This window comes from Carassius gibelio, chromosome A25 (assembly GCF_023724105.1).
Source record: "Carassius gibelio isolate Cgi1373 ecotype wild population from Czech Republic chromosome A25, carGib1.2-hapl.c, whole genome shotgun sequence".
Taxonomy (NCBI): Eukaryota; Metazoa; Chordata; class Actinopteri; order Cypriniformes; family Cyprinidae; genus Carassius; species Carassius gibelio.
The window spans coordinates 12,243,228-12,267,120 of record NC_068395.1 but is presented as its reverse complement, the minus strand read 5'-3'; the positions used below and the strand labels follow the sequence as shown (position 1 = coordinate 12,267,120).

The 23,893-nt window shown below is 36.1% G+C and overlaps 1 protein-coding gene across 2 annotated transcripts in view; it reads right to left on the bottom strand.

Moving 5' to 3' along the window:
• Positions 1 to 23,893, bottom strand: part of LOC127947446 (probable phospholipid-transporting ATPase IM) — a 31,383-nt gene that overhangs the window by 7,135 nt on the left and 355 nt on the right. Inside the window, exons 2-17 of one of the 2 annotated variants that reach the window (XM_052544567.1) lie at positions 21,618 to 21,685; positions 12,667 to 12,731; positions 11,811 to 11,924; positions 10,673 to 10,771; positions 10,478 to 10,539; positions 10,265 to 10,337; positions 9,105 to 9,175; positions 8,900 to 8,982; positions 6,771 to 6,929; positions 6,478 to 6,566; positions 6,150 to 6,346; positions 4,956 to 5,164; positions 4,828 to 4,871; positions 4,560 to 4,725; positions 4,270 to 4,458; positions 3,886 to 4,001 (exon numbers count right to left, since the gene is read on the bottom strand). In XM_052544567.1, coding sequence (XP_052400527.1) covers positions 3,886 to 4,001; positions 4,270 to 4,458; positions 4,560 to 4,725; positions 4,828 to 4,871; positions 4,956 to 5,164; positions 6,150 to 6,346; positions 6,478 to 6,566; positions 6,771 to 6,929; positions 8,900 to 8,982; positions 9,105 to 9,175; positions 10,265 to 10,337; positions 10,478 to 10,539; positions 10,673 to 10,771; positions 11,811 to 11,924; positions 12,667 to 12,731; positions 21,618 to 21,685 — 1,804 coding nt within the window. Of the gene's footprint in view, positions 1 to 3,885; positions 4,002 to 4,269; positions 4,459 to 4,559; positions 4,726 to 4,827; positions 4,872 to 4,955; positions 5,165 to 6,149; positions 6,347 to 6,477; positions 6,567 to 6,770; positions 6,930 to 8,899; positions 8,983 to 9,104; positions 9,176 to 10,264; positions 10,338 to 10,477; positions 10,540 to 10,672; positions 10,772 to 11,810; positions 11,925 to 12,666; positions 12,732 to 13,124; positions 13,608 to 21,617; positions 21,686 to 23,893 lie in introns of those variants that run through there. The other variant, XM_052544568.1, reaches the window with a different exon arrangement.

Genomic DNA, 23,893 nt, shown 5'->3' with positions numbered 1-23,893 from the left:
ATCACACACAGCTTGGAGCCAGCAAATGTGTTTGTGTAAAGTATTTTCCATCTGAATAGTCTACAAGAACCTTAATGGAATGAATCTGAATAAAATAAAGCCCATCTCTCTACTAAGACAGAGCTTTTAGCCGAGGAGAAAATGAGACTTGTTTGTATTGATTGTGCCGCTCTGACAACTCACGGTGTGCATTTGCTGAAATTTGTCAAGTGGAATGCTGTGTATCTGCATCTATAAGTGTCACAAATCTCTAGCTCTTCAACAGCCAAGACAATGAGTGAAGTGACAAACAAACAGAATGAAAAGACTTAAAAATACAAGAACCTTTATATTCTGAAGCTTATGATCGTTAGTTACAAATGTAACTGTGGTTCTATGTGGAAGACCGTCAGAGGCAGTGCTAAAAGCACTAGTGGAAAACCCCTCATTCTCACGCTTGACCGAGAACATTATAACAAGTTTGTCACCTAGTGACTCATGGCATATCTTCAGCTATAATAACCCTTTAAAATGTCATCTTAACCTCTAGATCATTGTTGTGATAACGAGTGCCCAGAGAGGCAGTGCTGAAAGCACTAGTGGAAGGCGAATGCCTATGCATTCACGAGGAATCCCATGGAGAAGCATTCATACAGGCAGAGAGCACTGCAGCATACATCGCTCCCAAGGGCATAACATCTGTAAAAACGAGTAACGTGCAAGCTGAACTCCAAACTCACAAATCTCAAAGTGCAACACTTCTTTGAACGCTGCCCAAGATGCTGCCAAAGCACGTGTAGAGTGACAGTGTATAGACAATGGTATAGACTGCCCAGCAGACTCGTCTGCATGAGAAATTACCTGTATCACCCAGTGTGTTAGTCTCCATTTAGGATAGTTGCAGCACCTCTGTAAGCATAACTAAAACGAACAAATTATTGGTCTGTCTTACGCCAAGCTGCTGTCCTATCAAGGCACGTCCTCAAAGACCTAGCTGGACATAGCTCCAATAATACTGTATGTAAGTTTGATCTTCTAGCAGTGCAGCCAACACAATAAGACTGGTTCATAAATTGCGAGGAGAAAATCTTGGGTAGAAATGCTGGATTGGGCCACAATGAGACAAGAGCACTCACTGATAAAGCATGGAGTTCACTCACACTTTCCAAGTGCCATTCACTCCTCTTCTGCACCAGACTCCACCGCTTCTTAGCAGACTGCCATCTGTCCTGATGACCTCCCACCATGCAGGTGGAGGTCCCAATGGAACTCTCTGAGGAGAAATTTCTTCTGCAACCAAGGTGCTAGAGCAAGCATGCAACAATGTGTGACTCTTATCTTTGTGTGTTTGTTTTATACAGGACACAGATGGTTTTGAATAAGACATCACTGGAATGGCATGAGCCAAAGTAAACCCAGTGATACTGCTGTCGTTGTAGCAACTACTGTGAGCTTCCCCAAGAGAAATGTAGTGCTGAAAATGGCCCGCCCAAAGGTGGCCTACAGCCCTAAGAATTTACCTTATTCTCTCCAGAGTTGGAGACGCCAACATTGTGACAGAGTTGAGAGCAAGACCTTTGAAAATATTTGCACTGGGACAAGCTTGCATTTGTCCCAATTGACAGCAATCCCTGAAGCCACAATTTGGTCCAACAGATAACATGCTTAATCTATGCTTGCTGGGCTGATGCTGTACAAACAAGCCAGTCATCCATGTATGACAATAACCCGATGCTTACCTCTGATAAGGAAGACTGAGCCAACCAAACCTGCCTTCAAGCTTGCACGAGAGTGCCTAAAGCAGTGCCACGGTCACTGTGACTGGCTTGTAAAGAGAGTTGAGTTGAGTTGAGTCACTAATGGGTCAGATGACATTTTGATCAGAGAAGAATGTCAAGCTACAAGCATGTGTGCCAAGGAATTGGCCACACGGCCAAGGCTAGCTGTTGAATTGTACGGGACAGCTGCTCATCAGTGCATCTTGTTCGACATTGGGGCAATGCACATTTTCACAAAGTGCCTCATCGAGAGACACAATGAGTGCCACCCTAGATTCAATAGTTGGCATGCTGCTACCACGTCCCACTGGTCTTGGTCCTACATCACAGCCAATGTGTGAGCCAGCTGATCAGGGTGTGTGGCCTTTGATGAGATTTGTAATGCTGACACCAATACACATGTAAAGTCCTAACACTGAGGCATAGTAAAGGATTGCTCTATGTGTGCACAATGTAATAAAAAACATTCTCAGAAAATACTGTTGTCTGAGAGGGGGATCCAAATTGATGTGGGCAAGCATCGCTTTTAACATTCCTTCCAGTGATGCAACAACTGAAGATGACCCACCTGACTTCTCAGACACCATCTCACTGCCAAAATGAAGTGATTTATCTGTAGGCAATTTCTCTTCAGTTCCAGTCAATAGGGAGTAGCTTCAAAAAGTGAGTCCGAGGCAGCCAATGACTTCACATCTTACCCCTGCATGATTCAACTTGAGCCTTCTCTTGTAGCTCCATATTAGGCTGCACTTTAGCTAGGAGAGGCAGTAACATCTCTGCTGCAGAAGACAGCTGATCAACCTTGGATTCTAAATCAGAAGATTTGAGCTTTGGCTTACGATCGACACTGGAAGAAAGCAGCAAACCTTCCGGGCACTGATGACATCCATCCGGCACATATAAAGTCTTAGTGTGTCCATGTTGAATAAAATACTTGCCTTAATAAATTCTAATTATCTGTAAATCCAGCACTAGCTAACAGAATTGACCTACCGATATATGGCTTATATACTTATTATAGTTGATTACACATCATGAGTAACAAGGTGACAACTTTGTTATTCTGTTCTTGGTCAAGCACAAGGGTGAAGTGTTTTTCTCTAGTGCTTTCTGCACTACCAGTTTAATTGATACTTGAATTAGACCAAAGTGGACCTATACCAAGGTTTCCATCAAACTCCATAAAGTACATAGAATATCATGAAATTATTATGGTAAAAATAAATTTTTAAATGATAAATGCCCCAAAACATGGGTTTACTATGGTTTGCATCCAAATAACACAGTATTACCATGTTAAATGTCCAACAACATCAAAATACCATGTTATACATGCGCAAAAAGCTTGGTATTACCATTGCAAATACCCTACAACCAGGTTTACCCAAGGTATCACATCTAAATAACATGGTGACTATCAAACAAAATGGTTTTTACCACAGTAATGCATTAAAATAACGTGGTATTATTATAGTACATGCCCAAAACATGGTATTACCATGGATCACATCCATACATTGTAAATGCCAAATAACATAGTATTACCGCAGTACACATGGAAAAAAATAATTTCCACAATAAATGTTAAATGACATGGTTTTACCATGGTACTGCGTCCAAATGTCATAATATTACTACATTATATACCCAAAAACCATGGTAAAACTATGGTAAATGCCTGAAAACACGATCTTTTTATGGTATCACATCCAGAAACATTGTATTACCATGGTAAATGTCAAACAACAGTTTTATCATGGCACAGCATCCAAATTACATAGTTTTACCACAGTACACTTGAACAAAACAAGATATTTACATGCTAGATGTCAAACAACAAGGTTTTACAATGGTGCTGTGTCCAAATAACACTGTATTATCAAAGTATGTGAGCAAAAATACAGTTTTAAAATGGTTCTGGATCCTAATAACATGATATTACTCAAGTATATGCCCAAAAAACCTGGTATTACCAGAGTAAATACCTCACAACATGGTACAACATAAAAAACAAAACAAAACCATTGCCTTACCACAGTACTGCATCCAAAATAACAGTTTTACCACAGTACATGTTGAAAAACATGGTTTTACCATGGGGAGGGAAGGATGGGTTAGCAAGACTTACATTAAGGTGCTCTGAGGTAGTAGACATAAGCTCTTCATTAGACAGGTCCAGCCTGTCGAAGAGTACTGTGTCGGCTCCTTTTGAGTAAAGCTTTAACTGCCCCTTTGGGTTCCTCACTGCGGAAGAGACAGGAAATGAGAATATTGAGAGTATACGATAAAACAGTTTCACCAGACAGGGCAGCTATTGATTCCTTTATGTGAAAGGATGAATTATGCATACAGACCCATAAAAAGAGATACGCCAGGGATGATTCACAGCTTTTGTGAAATATTAAAGATATGAAAAAAATACTAGACTGTGACCTTGTTTAAAATAAAAAGATATGTTTAAAATATCCCATGATACAACTAATACCAGATGAAAAATACAGTAGGAACCTACCAATAACGCTCATTCTCTTCCGTACATTGTTGAAGTCTAAGATGGCCAGCAGCTGATAGGTGACCGCTTGACCCATCTCATATAAAGTGATGGTTTCTGGCGTTCTGGAGCGAAATACGAAGCCGAAGTTGCGTGCAGCAGTAACCAGGGCTCCTTCATCCGGAGATTGTGCCTGATACACCAGTTCCCCTTGAACAATTCATTTCACAGGCATTTCAGACAAATTGCTGCATGTACAACAAAAGCGCTACTGGGATTTAAAGATTTAAGGTTTTTACAGTCCAGTTTACCCTCATTTCTCTCTTCTGGCATGATGGTGTGGCAGAGCGCTAACAGACGGAAGAATTCCTGCACCAGAGGCTCTTCTAGCTTGATGGCTTCGACCAAGCTGCTGTCATGAAAACGAAATTTCCGGTCCATCAGAGGGTTGAAGGAGAAATCTACACATGGTGTTTTCTGCAAGAGTCAGAGACAAGGGTCAATTTTTTTTAATGCTTTTTCAATTGTGATAATAATGATTTATTATTAATTTACATAATTTACAATTGGTTTCATTACCTCTGTAATATCCACTTTATGCCCAAACTCGTCATAAACATCACCTAGACAAACAAAAGCACAGCCTTCAATGAATATAGCCACTGGTCTATAAGTGTGGATGTATATCAGGAAGTGTTGAAGCGTACCGTAGGTCTTCCCATTGATGGAGCACTTATTAAACACCATGATGTTTTGGGTGAGGGTGCCTGTTTTGTCTGAGAAGATGAACTCCACCTGGCCCAGCTCCTCGTTGAGGGTGGTGGTCCGCGCCTCTGCAGGAGTGTCCTTAGGGCTGTAGTACATTCGTCTGTCCCAGTTTATAAAGTAACTATGTCCCAGGCGCAAAACTTCTACGCTGTATTAAAATAAGTTTCATGTTATTGACAAAGACTTATATTTGGTGTTTTATGAAAACCCTGAACTGCAAAGTGGAAAAAAAGATCACGAGGTGAAAAATGATTGTTGTTATTTACAAGGTGTTGTGTAAATTTGTCACTACCCTCTATACATGTTCTCGGTCATTTTGTTATTCATATATTTTCCAGTCAACACATGAAAAAAAAATAGTTTGCAGACAACATCATGCTTTGGTAAATTATATCATTGAGAATAAAAGGTTACAAAAAAGTTGAAATAATGAGATACTACGACACAATGAGATAAAGATCAAAATAATCACATATTAACTGAACTAAATTATTACATAAAAATAAAAAAATACAATAAATAGTCATAATTATGACATAAAAGTCAAATATGAGGTCGAAATTGTGACAAAAAAAATTAATTATGAGATACAAGTCATAATTATGGCATAATTAGAATTTCAAAAATTTCAACACAACATTTTATCTAATAAATAAGACTTTGGTAAGTCATGGTTATTACATAAAAAAAATGTATGTCATAATTATGAGTTTTTATCTACTGTAATAATTACAAATTTCATAATAGACTTTTGTCACAATATCATCATTTTGATGCACAAAGTCATGATTATCAGATGAAAAGTTGAAATGATGAGAGGTTAAATCATAATTATAAGATAAAAAGCAGAACTTATGACACAAAGAGCCATAATTGTGACATCAAAAAGTCATGTTTTTTGACTTTTTAAGTTATTAACCAGCATTAAGATTTACCACAGCTTGTTGTTTTCTTATGTGGCGGAAATGGGTTTCCATAAATAGCACATATTCAATCTCTGATTTAAGGGGATTTTTTCATCAACATTTTTTTAAGCAAATTATATTGGGTTGCCACTTGATGGTCAGAATGTGAAATCTACAGTAGGTCCTGAATCAAACTAGCTTGTCAACACACTGTGTAATCTGACCTACCTAACATATAGTGAGATGGGTACGACAGTGTTAAGGATGATAATGTAGGACCAGAAGGTCAGGAAGCCAGAGAAGACTGCATTAATGCTGAGTTCCTTCCACTGAAGATACTCCCAAAAGCTGCTGCCTACTTTCTGCTCCCAAATAGTGTTTCCAATAGCTAATATGATCCCCATACAAATGAGAAATCCAAAGATCTGGAAAAAAAACAAAAAATATTTCAAACCCTTTACAATTACAGCATGAACTGCCCTTTTGAAAGGCTAGTGGCATGAGTAAGTGAGATGCCACATGTCGATCAATCCCAGCATGCCGCTCACACACTCACCCACAGAACTAAGGTGTTCATTAGTTTATCGATGCTGGTCCGTTTGAACTTCGTCCTCCCACAGTTTTGCATCAGCTTGGTTTGAAGTCCTAACGGAGAAACAGAAAACCCAGAAGACTCACAGAAGGTAGCTCATCTCAGAACAGATAATGCTGAGCATGGTTAATAACGTTAATTACAGACGGGGCATTCAACATGTCTCTGAGGAGCATCTACTCAAGACAGCTAATCAATCGTCCGTGAAAATGCCTTTGTGCGAGGACAATTAACGGAGGAAAATTGAAGAGATGTACCTGCGAAGATAACCAAGCCGAAACACCACTCTGTGTTACGGAGAACGCAGCCTCTCAGGAGCATCTTCTCGTTGTCCAGTGGGTACTTGTTATCTTTCCAGTACAGAGTCCCTGTGAACTTGTCCAGTTTGTTGTTGGGCGGCTCGCAGATGACTTCCCCTGGAGACACGGTCATAGACAACACGTAACTGTAAGATGAAGCTGACGCAAATAGTGTTCAGTTATTTTGGGTTCATCGATAGCTTCGGGTTTTCATTGTTACATGCATTTACACTGACATTTACACCTATTGGTACGCCAGCTGAAAAAACTGAGGATGCGTATAAACGCAAACCAGCTAGCCTGCTGCAGATTATCTGTGCGCGAAAGGTCATCATTTCAACAAAAAGAACCACTTAAGGCCCGTTCACACCAAGCACGATAACTATAAAGATTACGATAAAGATATAGTTCTAAAAATCTTTCTCAATATTAAAGAATAGCAGAGTCCACAACACAACTATAACAATAAAGGCACAGAGAAACCATATCGTTGGAATCACTTTCAGAACGATTTTATTTCTTGATGAACGATAAAACATTGCCAAGCAATCAGAATCAATCCTGCTGTAATAAGCTCGAGAATTTAAAGCAGCAGACGAGCGTCCGCTTAGAATACACACCCAATATCGTTCGATGGTTTGGACGGCACTAATATCTTTATCTTTATTGTTATCTTTATGGTTATTGTTCTTGGTGTGAATGGGCGTTTAGTGTAGCAACTACTCTGTTTTAAATACATTAAAAAATGCGTTTTGTAAATACGTCAAAGCATTAAAAGCATAAACAGCATTATATGTTACATTTTTATGTAGTGTTCTCCAGGATGTTGGCATACAGTCATGTTGCTAGGATGTTGTTATTATTATTAAAAAAAAAAATTTACTAATAATTTTTGTTAATTAAAGCTGAAATAAAATAAAATAGGAATATTATATGAAAAACATTTTAAAAACTAGGCCTGCACGGTGATAAAATGCAGTTGTTAAGGTGTTGCAGATGGTTGCTATTGTGTTACTAGGATGTTTAGACGCTGTTATTATTGTTTACTAAAACAAAAGTAAAAAAAAAAAAACATTTTTGTTAATTGAAATAAATCTGAAATAAAATAAAATGAAATATAAAAATTTGAAATATTGCATTGGCAACTATTTGAAATAGGAAAAAAGAAAAGAAAATGCTAAAATTACTAAAACTAAGCCTTAAAAAAAAAAAAAAAGATTTAAAAATGTGCAAATGTACAAAAAAATTACAATGTAAAAAAAACATACAAAGTTGAAAACATTACCTTAGCAACTAACTAAAATAAAATAACTGTAATTAATTTTAATAAATACATTTTAATAAATAAATGTAATTTAAAGTTTAAGTACTAAAATTACTGAAACTAAAACTCAAATAAAAATAAATTTAAACTAAACAGAAACATTTTTACAAAAACAAAAATATAAAATAAAAATAATAAAGACAAAGCTACATAGCAAATTTTACCCCCATTTCTTAAAAATAAATAAATAGAATAAAAACCAAAAAATATAATATAAAAAGCTTCTTTAAAAAATTATTAAATATTCTAACATTATATTATTAAAATAACAAAAGTTCCAAGTGGTTAATTTAATTGAAAAAAAAAGTCCACCAAAAGTCCCTATATATTCTGCTATTAAGATATTTTACAGTGATTTTATTGTTCTCCATGCAAAAATTGTAAGTCCTCTCCCTAAAATAATAACAACCATTAATAAGCCACATAATTTGAACTATCATTCATGATTATAGCACTAGCAATGTAGGATGAGTGTGTTCAAACCCTAAACAGAAGCACTAGCAATAGCAACCAACAAAAACTTTATTTGTCCAATTTGAAGAATGCAGCTGACATACTTTACATTAATTTTAATGGAACCCAAGCAAAAACACTACAACTCTCATTACAAATGCTCCTTGACAGCTTCGAAAGACATGCTCAAGCATACCAGAGGCACCACGAGACAAAGCAACAGAGATCAATCTGATCAATGTGACGGATGCATTGAGTGTTTAGGTTCTGTTGATGATGCACTAATCGTGTGTTTGAATAAAAGCTTCACCATTGAAGTCTGCAAGCTTCTCAACATCGTCCCCGAGGTCTGAGGTCACAGTCAAGGCTTGGCGCACCTTCAGGTTGGTCTCTCTGTTGGAAAGAAGCTCATGTTCACGTCAGGCTCTCGCTGCCATACAGTCACAAAATCAAATCTGAGATGTGTGTGCTGGATGTTGAAATGAGTGAGGCAGGAGATATTAGTAACTTCTCACCCATCAAGCTCTGCAGTCTCGATATAGCACAGTCCATAGGGCTCACTGCTAGAGAGGAGGAGAAGGTCAGCCTGGAGACAGCAGAGACAGAAGACCCTCAAAGTCATGTAAAACTAGATGAATCTACAACAGATAATTCTTCACCATACAGTGCTTTTAACTGCTGAAGACACAGATAATGCGAGTCATACTTGGATCATCTAAATGCATCAGTTATGGTATGGTTGTTATATTTAGGGACTAAATTTTGAACACTTTTTTTTTTTTTTTCATTCAGCTCCAGGCTGGTTGTGGATGCAGCCAAATGAACCATGTATGATAAGAAGTTTGGTGAATTTGGTGCAACTTGTTGCAGTGGTTTGGGAAGGTCTGAACATTACTGATAGCAAAAAAAAAAGTAAGATTTAAATTTTTTTTTTTTTTGGGATTTCTACAATTTTATTAATAAAAGTTCTTTTGTGCCTTCCTAGATTTTTTATTTATTTGGGGGGGGGGGGGGGGGGGGGTTATATTACATATAAATGGATGGACTTTTAGTTTTTTTTTGTGTGTGTGTTTTATTATCAAGGTATGAAGACAAAACAGTACAATAGTATACTTTATCAGTTATAGGCCATAGCATGAAAATAATAATTGGCTAACTGTATCAACCAGAATTTTATTTTAAAATGGTACATTCCTAATTTGTTGTTCGAGGTAAGTACATACACAAATACATAAATACTGTACATATATTAATGACTTAATACAAAATGTATAAACATAAATACATTAATTAAAAAATATATAATAAAAAAACTAATAAAAAAGAACAAAACTGTCTGATGATTTTTAGACCAGTTTGTATCATTATAATTATTTAATCCCAAAATAAATAACTAATGAAAGACATTCATCAAGAAATTTATCTAGATCTTGACAATGTTTTTACCTACTGAAATGAATCAGTATCAGAGCAGTTTTTGACAAATAGATTATACAGTAGGGTTAATTCAGCTCACAACCTTTGGACTGATATTTATGAATGTATGTTTGATTCTTTGGATTGTGGTTAGTACAACGTGCATGATGTGACTGCCATTTCTTCAATATTTATTAGTTTAGCTTTAATAAAGTTGGCCTGTTTCGTTGTAGTAAATTAGGAAAAGATTCAAACTTACAGCAACAAACTGATTGTTCTCAAGTTTGATGATATCACCCACTCGTACATTCATCCATTTCTCATTCTGCAATCTGAAACAGAATATGTTTGTCCCGTCACAAATCCTTTTTCATTTCCCAAACATCTCTTAAAGCATCTGTCGTTCAATAACTTTATCTCAGCAGCAAGAGATACAGCAGAAAATGCTGATACGTGGCATAAATGCACTTACTTTCCTTTGATGAGTACCTGAGACTGCCGGGTGTTGACTTGTTGATCACTTTTATGGCGGAACTGAAATCCAAAACAGATCAATCACAGCAAACATCAGTTCAGCTTACTTCCAGCGGCCCACAGACAGTGGCCTGTCTTTGTAAAATCAGTATTCAGAGACAGAAAGATCAACAGGATGAGAATAGATCCTCACATAGTCATCAGTAGCATCTTTGACAGCTGTGATAGCCAACACCAACACCAAAGGCACAATGGTGGTGAACCACGAAAGAGAGGAGATTTCTGGGATTAACTAGAACACACAACAGAGTATTAGTGTAGTGCAACATTAAAGCGCCAGTTCATCCCTCAAAAAATGTCAATTCTGTCATCATCAGGGCCTTTTGCATTTAGTCACCGTTCCAGAACTAAATGTACAGTAATAAAGTACTGGGATGAATTTGCGCAAACTATTTCCCAGTACCATTTAAAGGGTTGCATTCGCACCGAGAGTGTACTAGGAAGTGACGTAAGCCGGTAGACAGCGAAGTCATTTGTACGCGGCATTCGGAAAACGGAAACAAAAAGAAGAACAATGTTAACAACAGGAGGATGAAGGACGCTGTGATCAGAGCGGTGTTTTTGTTGTGTCTCGCGGGTTTCACAATCATGGACATGGACTGTCGATCTATGCGTAAAGCGACTGAAAGAACAGAAAGGTGGATCAAGAATCTGTAAAAAACTGGCGGTGCTACATTTGCTTACAAGTGCCTGCACTTCAGCGTCCGTCCATCTGTCGCTGTTCATCACACTTGCGAAATAAGTTGACACAATGTTTACAGTATGTTACACAGTGTGTGAAGGCGTTTTCATATGCGTCTGGCCAATCCGTGTCTACTTATGTCACGGACCCTACTCCAATGTAGGAGCTAATTTGGTTCTCGAAAAAGGCAGTCCGGTACTAAAATTGCATCCAGATCAGTTTTGGCGAAACTGGCGCCAAAAATGGGTAGTTCCACAATTAGTTCTGGTACTATGAAAAGGCCCTATTTATTCACTTTCATGTCATTCCAAAGCTATATGACTTTCTTGCTTCTGTGAAACACAAATGAAGGATAGTTTTGTTCATATAATAAAAGTCAATGGGGTTAAACCAACTGACTTTCATTTTATGGCCAAACTATTCCACAGAACAAAGACGTTCATACAGGTTTGGATTGACATTTTCAGTTTTAGACTTCATAGATCCTGACTTTTAATCAAGAAATTATAAATTTATAAATGAGGCTCCAGATTCATCTTCAGTGCATTGACCTTGTAATTTCACAAGTGACCTTCAAAGGCTGGCAAACCTGCAGTATCAGCAGCACTAGGAAGTAGGCGTTCGCAAAACGTTGGAACTGCTCGAACAAGTTAATAGGCAGGAAGGTGAAAACGTTGTATTTTGCTGTCTTGATGCGATTGTCCTGGGGAAAAATAATACAGATAAAAAATATTTAGGAAAAATATTAAGGAACAAATATAATATGTTGTTTTTCAGAACAACAGAAGTTAACCACAGTGCGTTATACAGTACTAGTCAAAAACATTTTCTTTCAGAAAGAAATCTCTTATTCTATGATAAAAACAGGAATAATGCGAAATATTATTACAATTTTAAAAAATATAAAACTTTTCAGCATAATTACTCCAGTCTTCACTGTCAAATTATCCTTCAGAAATCATAATAATAATAATAATATGATTTACTGCTCAAGTAACATGTTTTATTATTATTATCAATACTGAAAACAGTTATGCTGCCTAATATTTTTGTGGAAACCATGATACATTTTTCTTTGATGAATAGGAAGTTCAAAAGAACAGCATTTAATTGAAATGTAGTTTTTTTTTCACATTATAAAAGTCTTTTTGACCAATTTTGTTAATTTCTTTCAATAAAAAATCTTATTGACCCCAAACTTGAAATTTTAAATTCATATGTCCTTGTTCACAAAACATGAACAGAACAAATCCATCTGCACATTAATGTAAATCCATCCACATAGATAAAAACATTTTGCTTATATTTCACAAACAAGCCCAATGATAATTTCTTCAAATTAAATAAAAAAATGGGCCATTGCAAGATGAAATCATTAAGATTTGTTCTAATAGTAAAACATGAGCAGTCATGTCCATAACAAACTTGACATTTATAAGACTTACAGCATAACTGAACCTCTCATTGTAGTCGCGATCATTGGCTCGAACATGTCGTTCCTCCTCTAGAGCTGAAGAGAAGTTTAGTTTAGTAAACTATTAGTAAGATCTGAGACTCCAACAAGTACATAACAACATGCACTAACACCTAAAACCAAAACCCTCATATGGATCTCATTTCCAGTCCACTAAACTGATACTTCTCCTCTTACTCCATTTCTAAGGAACCATAAATGGGCTCAATATTTTCCAAAGCCACTAACAGCGCCGTCCCAAGAGCGATGTCTATGAGATCATCACTGTATATCACTCAGCAAACGAGGGAAGTAAAAATAGAAAGAGTGTAAGTGAGAAGATATCATTGATTGATCAAACATCTTCTGGAAGAAGTTTCCATACAGTAATCCAGCTCTTCCAGTATACATCCCCCGTTTATCATCTCCCACAAGTCCTTGCAGCTCTACCTTGTCCGGGTGACTTTGAGCGTGGGTTCCAACCTCCTCTCCCCGGTACTAACATCCATAACCATCGCAGCGCCATTGCCTGTTTGCAAAGTCATTCTTCGAGTGGCACAAACAAACGTACAACTCGAACTTCAGAGTCATTAACAAGACAGTCAAACCATGAAACAGTGCGCAGTCTGAGGTTTCTGCTTTCTGTTGGGCAGCTAGTTTCGTGGTATGTAGCAGACGTTGCCTACACTTGCCTGTGAGTGCGAGAGATTGAGACATGCTTTCCTCAGAATTTCATCGCCTGCAGGGCTTATGCTAATTAGCCTAAAGCTACTCCTAAACATTTACTAGCTCTTCACTGAGGAGTCAGTGAAGCGTCTGGCATTATAAACACAGGTCTTGTTTTAGGAAAAGCCTAGAGGAATTTTTGATTGCTTTGAAGTTGCTCTTTCATTTTTTGATAATTAAAAAGGTTTTACACATAAAGGGATAAACAGCACTGTTATTAATAATTAGAAATTAATAAGTCTTTAAGAAAAATCTGTTGTGTTCTGGATTCAACATTATGGACTAAATAAATATATTTAACTATTTCATTTTAATTTTAGTTTAGTATATCTGTGTAAATAATAGTAATATATTACATGATTATGCACAAAATTTACACCAGTTTTGTTGTCAATTTTCATTTTTGGGAGAACTAACCCTTTATCAGGTAGAGACCTATTGAGTTTAACGCTAAAGAAAATGGGGCTGAGACTTGTAGTCTTTACAAAAGGTCATAAATCATGTAATTTTCACAACTCACAACTTTCAAAACTGTTTTATGGCGTTACTAATCATTTTTTTTCAAGACGTTTGTCAGCTGAACAATCGGTATGTTGTTAAACAACAGAAAATCCACTTAACGCGCTGTTCTTCAGTCCCTCACAGCCTTGTTTTCATGTCAAAAATTAGAATTTCTTGCTCCATGTTTCATCAGCTCTCTCAAATGTAAAGAAGTTAAAAGAAGTCCTGCCCACTGCTTGCCATTTAAATATATCACCCGTGGGAAAACCGAAACCTCTTCAAGTTGACACATTTCTTCAGTCAACATCACATCACACCAGTCCTATGTATAGCACACGGTAGCTGAGAAAATTTGAGGTATTAGGCAGATGTAGAAAGTTTGACTACATACAAATTCTTTAGATTGTGGTCTCTTACCTGACTGGAGCACAGTTTAATACATTGTACAGTATGAGGATCCTAGGTTCTTTTTGAGAAACATCAGGAGACTAAAGCCATAGTCTCTATTTGCTCTCCATTTAATTGTATTGCTGTCTAGGAAGCACTTCTAGGAAAAAGGTAGTATCTTTTATGTGTGACTCGATAGCTGAACTCTCTGAACTCAGATGGTGGGCAACATGGGCAATGTTCTTTGTGCTACTGTAACATCATGGTGATGTGAAACATTAATCATTACAGCATAATCAATCTGAATTGATCGAAATTTGGGGAACTGGGCTTGGGTCCAGGGCTTGGACAAGCTTACTGGAGTTGTGTTGCACCACAGTCACATCATTCGCTCCAGACCTCTCTCAAGTAACGCAAAACGTCACATTCACAGCCAGATGTGCTGAACAGGAACTGTAATTACACAAGACTTACCAACGGTCTCTAGTCTCTAGATGACAGCCCACACTGTTGAAGCTTCTGACACCAATAATGATCAAACTGACAATTCCCCATTGGACAATAAGATGGTAAAACAATCCCATTTAAGCAATCACCTATCAACACACTATAAACCACTCAAAACACCTTAAAAACAATAGCAACTGGTTGCATAAACTGCTTAAACTAGTCTTAAAAGTTAATCTATTTTGGTCATAACTCTTTCAATTCCATTTCACGTTTGTTTATTCCATGTCAAGCCAAGCATAGTATTTGTTTAGTTTGTATTTAGTTTATGTTTATTATAAATAAAACCGCATATGGGTTCTCATTATTACAGAAGGGTTTTTGTTTGTTTGTTTGTGTTAGTTTAAAATTAACCATTGGTCTTACATAGTAACGTACAATTAGGTTATGATAACCACAGTTAAAACCACACATATAGCACCTCAATACCATGTTATTATATGGTTTCTAGGTATTTGTATGAAAAACAGAAATCGAAATACTTTTAGTGCGCAAATGCTATAACTTAATCCCAAAAAATACTGTAATTATATTCCATTATTCCTTTGATACATTTAATACATGTCTACATTTAAAACATAATACAATTTGATATGAATATCCCACATTTCTACCACAATACCATGGTGCAGTCAAGTCAAGTCAAGTCAAGTCTGCTTTATTGTCAATTCTTCCACATGTACAGTACATACATTCAGAGAATCGAAAGTGCATTACTCTCAGACCCCGGTGCACACAGATAACACTCAGTGTTACTACAGTAAATCCATGGTTAATGATGGCGATTTGTGGATTGTAAAGTCTTCTGACTATATCATTGCACACTGTGTTAAAACACCTTAAAAACAACTATCAACCAGAACACCTGAACAATGCTTATCAACAGGGGAAAATCTGGTTAATTTTGTTTTACTTAGAATCCTATTACAAGTTTCAACAGGAAAACCACAGAATCTTTTATTTTGGTTGAGCAAGGTGACTCAGCAGACAAGGAGAGTAACTTCCTTACTCAAAATAGGCCTCATGATAACAACTTTTTGTTGTGTGATATATTGCCCCAGAATATGTGCAATAAGCGATATAATTGTCATTTTTAAAGACCATTTTATGCCACTGAATATATAATCATAAAGTAACAGCTTAAGTTTAAGTCTAGTGTTCTTGTGGCTCAGTGGTAGAGCATTGCATTAGCAGCGCAAAAGGTTGTGGGTTTGATTCCCAGGGAACATGTTAGGTAAAAAATGTTAGTTTGAATGCACTGTAAATCGCTTTGGATAAAAGCATCTGCTAAATGCATACATTTATTTATTTAATTTAAATTTAATGCAAGAAGGCCTACACACTTCCAAATGACAAAATCTTTCAATTTGTAAGAATATTTAGATCATGTAAATTAAGTATTCAGATATTAGATACTCTAATAAAACTTGAATGAATCGTATATAAACATTTTCTAACAAAAAGTGAAAAGTAACAAGTAGAAAAAAGAGATGAGAGATTTTTCCATCTAGAGATTTTGTTCCCTGAGCTTCTTTTTCTACGTAAATTGAGGCTGCACACTATTGCTGAAAAACACAATAACTACTTAGCAAGCAGGTGTCCATATGCACAAAAGGCACAGATGCCTAAACAAGAGCATATCTGCAGATTAAACCTTTTTTGTAGAAGGATTTAAAACTAGCACCTCATGACTACACCTCGTTATGTTCGAGAAGCTGCAAAAGACACAGACTCAAGTGGAATGTAAAAAACATGGTGACATGAATTGTTAAGTAAATATTATGGGCGATATATTGCGTCACCAAAAAATATTGAGGTCATGTGCATATATTGCGTGATAAGTCGATATATTGATTATTACAACAGGCCTAGCTCAAAATGCTGCTAATCAGTCAACCTTTTACCAGAGTCGCCTGGTAAATCATTCGTTTCTATTGGTTTGTTGACTGCATGCTATGTCTTTGTGAAACATGAGAATTTGTTTCCTTATTTAGCTCAGGTGCTACAACCGTCATCAACCATTAATAATTGAACAGCCTCCACACCCAGAGATGCACCAGATGAGTTTACACTCGGTTCACAAATTTGCCCCCAGCACACAAATGGCACATAAGGCATAAAGTCACGTACAACTTCCCTAAACTCCAAACTAGATACTTCCTTGGTTCAGTTCAAAAACAGAACCATGTTATTACTCTGTTCTTTGCTACGTAGGGGTTTTGGGTTAAGCTATATGGTTTGTGGAGAACGTCACATTATAGGTTTTACAAATAAGCATATTGTGTTCTGGGTTCATAAAGCACAAATACATTGATTCCTCCTCACTGACAGTTTGCCATGTCAATCTCGTAATTGGGCTTGTTAGACCAACCGTGGATGATGCTAGCTTCTTCATTTTATATGAACGCTTGACCCAAAAGTATTCTTTGTTTTGATTTTTACATCAACTCTTAATCCCAGGGGCCCGTTCTTCGTGTGTCACTAACTCAGTTAGCTGGATTTGTGCATGATCTTGGATTATTTGGTTCTACGAAGCTCATCCTGGACTTGCTGTCATAGCAACAGGTCCGTAAATTTAGACCTGTTGGAGAGCAGCTTATTTAATGTGAACATGATTAGATTGAAACTTTTTAAAAAGAACTGATATTTAAAATCTGTTCCAGCCACTGCTACTTTATTACAAGAGTAATCCGGAAACAACAATTTATAATGATATTTTAATGTTGTGTAATCTATAATACTATAGACTAGGGCTGCACGATGTGTTGTTTAAGCAGATATCGCGATTTACAAATCCACGATAGTCACATTGCAGGATGTGCGATGTAGGCTCTCGTAGTTGATCTGTTATTCATTAACTGTACGGGCCAGCTGCTCCCCGGCCCTTGACGAATGTGATTCGCGGATTAATTGCACTGCTTAACCATCATAGAGTGAAAGTTTATCATTGACAGGACTGAAAAACACATGCAAGTTTAACAGGGCAGAGAGAGAGAGAGAGAGCGTGAGACAGAGAGCGTGCGCGCGAGAGACAGAGAGAGAGACAGATAAAGAGAGAGCGTGAGAGATACAGAGAGAGAGCGATCCGTCTTCAAACAACACGAGCGCTGTCTTGCTCTCTCTCCCTCGCGCATATTAATCAATTGACACGAATGTGTCGATGTTTAAATAATTTAAAATGAGAATGTAAGTGTGCTCACCCCATTTTTGTTTGTAAGAAAAAATATCCCAATATATATCGCAGAAAAATAAAATCTCGCAATGTCATTTTTTCCCAATATCGTGCAGCCCTACTATAGACACAGCCAGTTTTACTCATTAAAAGATTTATTCATGATAAAATAATTACTTTATAATTGCATTCAAGACACATGCAGTACAGTTAATCTGAGTCGTGCATTAATTTGAGTGCTGACGTACATACTATGTACTTATTATAGTAATTACAATAACTATGTAATAACTAGGTACTAACCCTGAACCTACCCCTAAACCTACCCCTACCCTAACCCTACCCTAAGTTACCTTGTATTACCAGAACTTTCTTAGATAAATACACTGTAAGTACACTATAAGTACATGTTAGTACACGTACAATAAAATAAAGAGAAACCGAAATTTTTTAACAAATCTGCTTCGTAGATAAATTTACATGAATTGCTAATTACAACATTGAAATAAAAATGTAAAGCCTATACAAATACTACAAATCATGAATATAAATAATTGGGAATCATGTAAAAATAAATAAAAACAGTGCACATTTCATTTATCTATTATAACATTTATGTAGTTCTGTTCATTTGGCTGTTTCCTTATAAAGGTCCAGAAATTATGCAAGTTTCGTCAGGCGCCTTTTTTAATATTATGATGTAATTACGTTGCTGCCATGCCGCTAGCCAATCGCTGAATTGCTGATTGTGATTTAGAGTATCGATAGATCTGCCCTTCATCGGGAACGCAACACGCAGTAATCTTAGACAACATAATTCAGATATTTTAATCAGATCTGCAAATTCGTTTGAAGAAACAAATTAGCCAGACATCAGTTATCACGATTAGAAGATGTGGCATCTTTCAAATCATCTCAGATGTACAGCATTAGGCGAGGTACAAAGAACGGGCCCCAGGTTTTTAAAAACACTTAAGCTTAAAGTATTCTTAATCTTTAACGCAAACACTCAAGCCCAGAGTATTCTTCAGGGTTTATAAACACTTCAGCTCAGTGTTTTCTTCATTTTTAATGCAAACACTTAAGCACAAAGTATTCTTTGATTTGTACGTGAATATCTGCAGCTAAAGCTTTTTTTTTTTTTTTTTTTTTTTTTTTTACGCAAACGCTTAAGCCCAGAGAATTCTTCAATTTTTAACAACACTTAAGTCCAAAGGTGAGGGTGGAAGAGAGCTGGTCATTCAGTTGGGAACCAATGGGCTAAAATCACAAAACTTCTGTTTCTAATTCATTTGCAATAGCTCAAGATAGTTTCCCTCTTTTGAATTTGCACAAGGGCTCCTTGACAAACATTTCAGAAATTATAGACGTTACCATACAAGTGTGTTACTGTGGAAAAAACATCCACAAAATGTTTAAATGACCTCAGTGACTAATACATGGAGGCGTGTGTATTCTTCCTATTTATGTACTTGACCACTTAAACACACACACACACAAAAGTCAAGAGTTGGGCAACATTCTTACGACACAGTCTACTTCTCACTTTCAACATTAGCGTATTACAACAGCTAAGCTCAACACAAAAGAAAAATACCTTTATCTCTGTGACCAGCTGATGAGAGAATAAAGAAGCAATGAGTGACGTCACAAGAAGAGGAAACAAGCTGTCCCTTCTTTCTAAAGCACTAATTAACTATTTCTGAGAATTGAAGCCCGTCTGATTTGTTTATGTGCGAGTGAAACCGAGAGCAGCCTCAACAATCACACAAGGAGGGTGTCATCAAGGTTTCTAGGCAACAAGACCTGAGAAGAGCAGAAGACCTCGGCTCAAACACAAGCCGTAGCTGAATCCTGGAGCTAACAACAAACACATTAAATGCAGAACTTCAGTATGGACTAAGAGAGCAAGTCTTTAGCTCAGTGGAATCTGATCTGTTGAACAGCAACCCACTGTAATTATCTGGTTGTTTGTGGTGTCTACGGTTGATCATGTGACTGGGTGTCAGTTTAGGTTACTGTTAAAGAGAAGTAACTGCCCAAGAGAATGCATCACATTTCACCCCAAATTAAAAGAAAAAAAGTACATAGAGTTAATTTATAATACATTATAATATATGAAAATGTACTTGTCTTGAAAATAAAGCCACAAAAATGTTTTTATGATTATGTTTAAATAATTTCTTTGTAAATATATATTAAAAAATTAATCAGCAAATTACAGTATTATCAATAATTTTCAATTATACTATTGGATATATTGCAATTATTTCTCTACAGGAACAACGTATGAAAATAAATTCATATTCACTGGACAGGCATAGTTTAAAGGGGTCATGAATTGAGTTTTAGTTACTGAAATAAAAGCTTTTATTGACACCAGGCCCAACAAACGCCAGATCCTGGAATGTGCTTACATATGACGTAATAGATGACATAATAGATAGGATAAACACCACCTCCACAGAAAATCAACACCTAATTCTGTATCCACATCCACTAATTTACGCATGATATAGTAGGAAAATAACATAACGTGGTGCTAAACCAAAAAGAGCAACCAAGAAATAAACATGCCATTAAAAATCGCAAAATATTGTGCAGTGCCTGGATGTGGAAGGACCAAGAGGCAACCACCCGCTCTCTCTCGTGAAGCTCATACGGAAGTGACTTAAACTGTAATTCATCGACTGGCCACTAGAGGCTTGCTGCAAAAGGGAGTCAATCTCACAGACTCCCCATGTTAATAGCCCAACTTTACAGCAGAAAAAAACATGTTTACAGCCTGGTGCAAACAATGATTTTGGTCTATATAGTTAATTTTGCCCTTCATGACATATGTGAGGGGAGTGGAATTTTTTTATAACTCATGCATTTTAATTACGTTAAGCCTTAAAGTTCTGCATAATTAAGGGCGTGGCCACTTGAGTGACAAGTGGATTGTCGCTTCTGTCACCATCGTAGCACTTGGTGGGCGTGGCTTCAGCAATCAGCTCCCGCCTTTTTGCCCATTTTTGATTATCAGGGATTGACACGCTGCCAAGATGGCGACAGCCGGCTCCGCCCACTCTTGGCTTAAAAAACGCTCTTCGGAAGCCTATGGGTGACGTCACGGACATTACATCCATGTTTTTATACAATCTATGGGAAGAACACAGTAAAAAACATTTGTACTGTCACTATTGCTTTGTTAGAAATCGCTTGATATGTCCTGATTATGTGTACGTGTCTAACCCTAACCCTAAGCCACAGAAGGCTCCAACTATGAAGGACGTACAGTATCTTGTCAAAGAGACACACAGAAAGGTAGTTTACTATGCAAAACTGTTATCCAATCACAGCAGTGGGCGTTTACTTCCAAGTCTTCAATGCAGCGCATAAAAACCCAGCATTTCTCAAAACCAGGGCAGAAAATAGCCTATTATTACTCATTGACTTTAATGTTTTTGAATGTCAAAACCAAGTGAACGTTATAAGTGGACCTCAGACAACAGTATAAAATAATTTTATAAAAAGCCAGTTCAAGACCCTTTTAAAGACATTTGGGATGACGTGAATACACCAGCATTTTTAAACATCAATGTTAGTCTCTTTATGTGTTTTTAGACATTTGTCCGTTCCTCTTGATTTTGTTCAGCATCTGTACTAACCAGTGCGAACGTCCTTCTTCCAAATTGCCATAACATCAGGCCATCTCCGACGGGTCCTAAGGGTTTCTCTGAAAAACAACAAGTGTGGGTCAACATACGTTTCCACTGAACACCGTGCAATCTTCCCCATAGAAATGACTAGATTTCATTAGGCTGCATGGAAGATTGTATTGATAGTGATTTTTTACAAAGAGGCAGATAAACAATGACATCCCAACAAAACACTTTCCTATGAAGCCATAATGTAATTCATAAAGGCTTGTTTACATGCATTGGAAAGCGTATCAGCTGATCAGCTAGAGTCACACACTACAGTGTAAGTGTCTTTTAAGGAAGCATACGGTTCTGATCCCGCTGCAGTGTCCTGCCATATGATGACTTTGCATGACAAAACGATTTGTGGTAACTGCAATCATTATACAGAGTTGTGTCCTGATATGTCACAAAAACAAGAGCACACACACACACACACACATATATATATATATATTGACTAATCCAGGACCACTGGTTTAATGGGAGTCGATACTGAAAGTCCAAAAGCAGCTGAGGCATCTGACATGCTGTGATCCATAGAGCTGGGTAGATTACTTACAAATTATAGTCCATTACTGATGACAGATTACATGCCGAAAAATGTTGTTAGTAACGTAATCCATTATATCACATAATTAGGTAATCTACTCAGACTACTTTTAGATTACTTTTGACAGGTAATATTGTACTATATTGATATAAAAATACAAGGAGTAAGAAAATATATTCCATTCGTTGTAATTAACAACATGAGGTGCATTAAACTTTTCATTATGTCAAGGTGTTCCAAACTGGGGTTTGTGAGTTTAATGAAAAGCTAATAATTGTTTAAATTATAAAAATGTAAAATTAAAATAAATCATTTGAAAATAACATAAATCGAAATCCAACGCTTACTAAAAAAAAGACATTTTATTTGTTTATCTGCATGTCATGCAAATGTGAAAAGCCTTCCAAAGACACAAGTGATCATTTAAAGAATATTTCATGTGTACATCAGCAGTTGATGCAGTGTTGAAAAACTTCTTAAACCAGACATGACTTTTATGAATCCTGTGGTTAAACCTGACTAATGACTGTTTTCTGTGTCTATGTCTTTCTGAATATAAGCATTTAAAAGATGTAAAAGAGGAATTAGGGAGAATCAATAATTTATGGATAATGTAATGTATGAATAATATGTTATCAAGCAATCAATAAAAAAAAGTAAATGTAGTCTAATTAGTATTGAGTTAGTATTTTGACAAATACTTAATTTTTGGAATCAGATTAATAATTGTAATCCAGATTATATGTATTCAGTTCCTACTCGTCTTAATTTATAGACTCTCATATATTGCTTGTCATAAACATGTGTTCCTTTAGCTCAAGTGGTAGAGCGTTGCGCTAACAAGCTAAAGATTGGGGGTTGGATTTCCGGGGAACACAAGATAGCTAAAAATTGTTAGCCTGAATGCACTGTAAGTCGATTTGGATAAAAGCGTCTGCTAAATGCATACATTTTAATTTAATTTAATTTAATGGAAGTATAGAATACAATATTAGAAAATACTATGGAATTAAATTGAAATTTTATATATTATATTATTTTTGTATTTAATAAAACTAAACAAAAATATGAAATATATTTTTATTAATAATTTTACCTACATTTATCTTTATATAAGTATACACAACAATTACATTTTGAATAATAATAACAATTATTATTATTATTTGTATTATTGTTGTTATATAATTATGCACAGGCAACTAAAAAATTACACTAGATCATGATTATTTAAATAAAATCTACTAATCTATCATTTTGACCTATTTTTTTTTTATTTTATAATACTAGTATTGATTCAATATGTTAATATAATAATTAACATTATTATTGTTGTTGTTATATACTTATGGATTACCAACATATTACACTATATAAATATTTTAAAACACAATAAGTACCATTTTAAACAAATGTATTGTTATATGAACATATAATATATGTTTTTAAAACAATTATTATTATTATTATTATATAGTTACATATTACAAAAGAAACATAAATACATGTTTAATTCAATGTAGTGATTATATTTATGTTTCTTTATTGCAATAAACCATAAGAATACACGATATATTAAAATTTATTTAATGTCCAAATAGACAAATTAGTCAGACTGTGAAAAATCTCATCTGTAACCTCAGTTGTACCTTACAGCCCAATAACGGAGAGACTGTAGTCAATTAGTCAG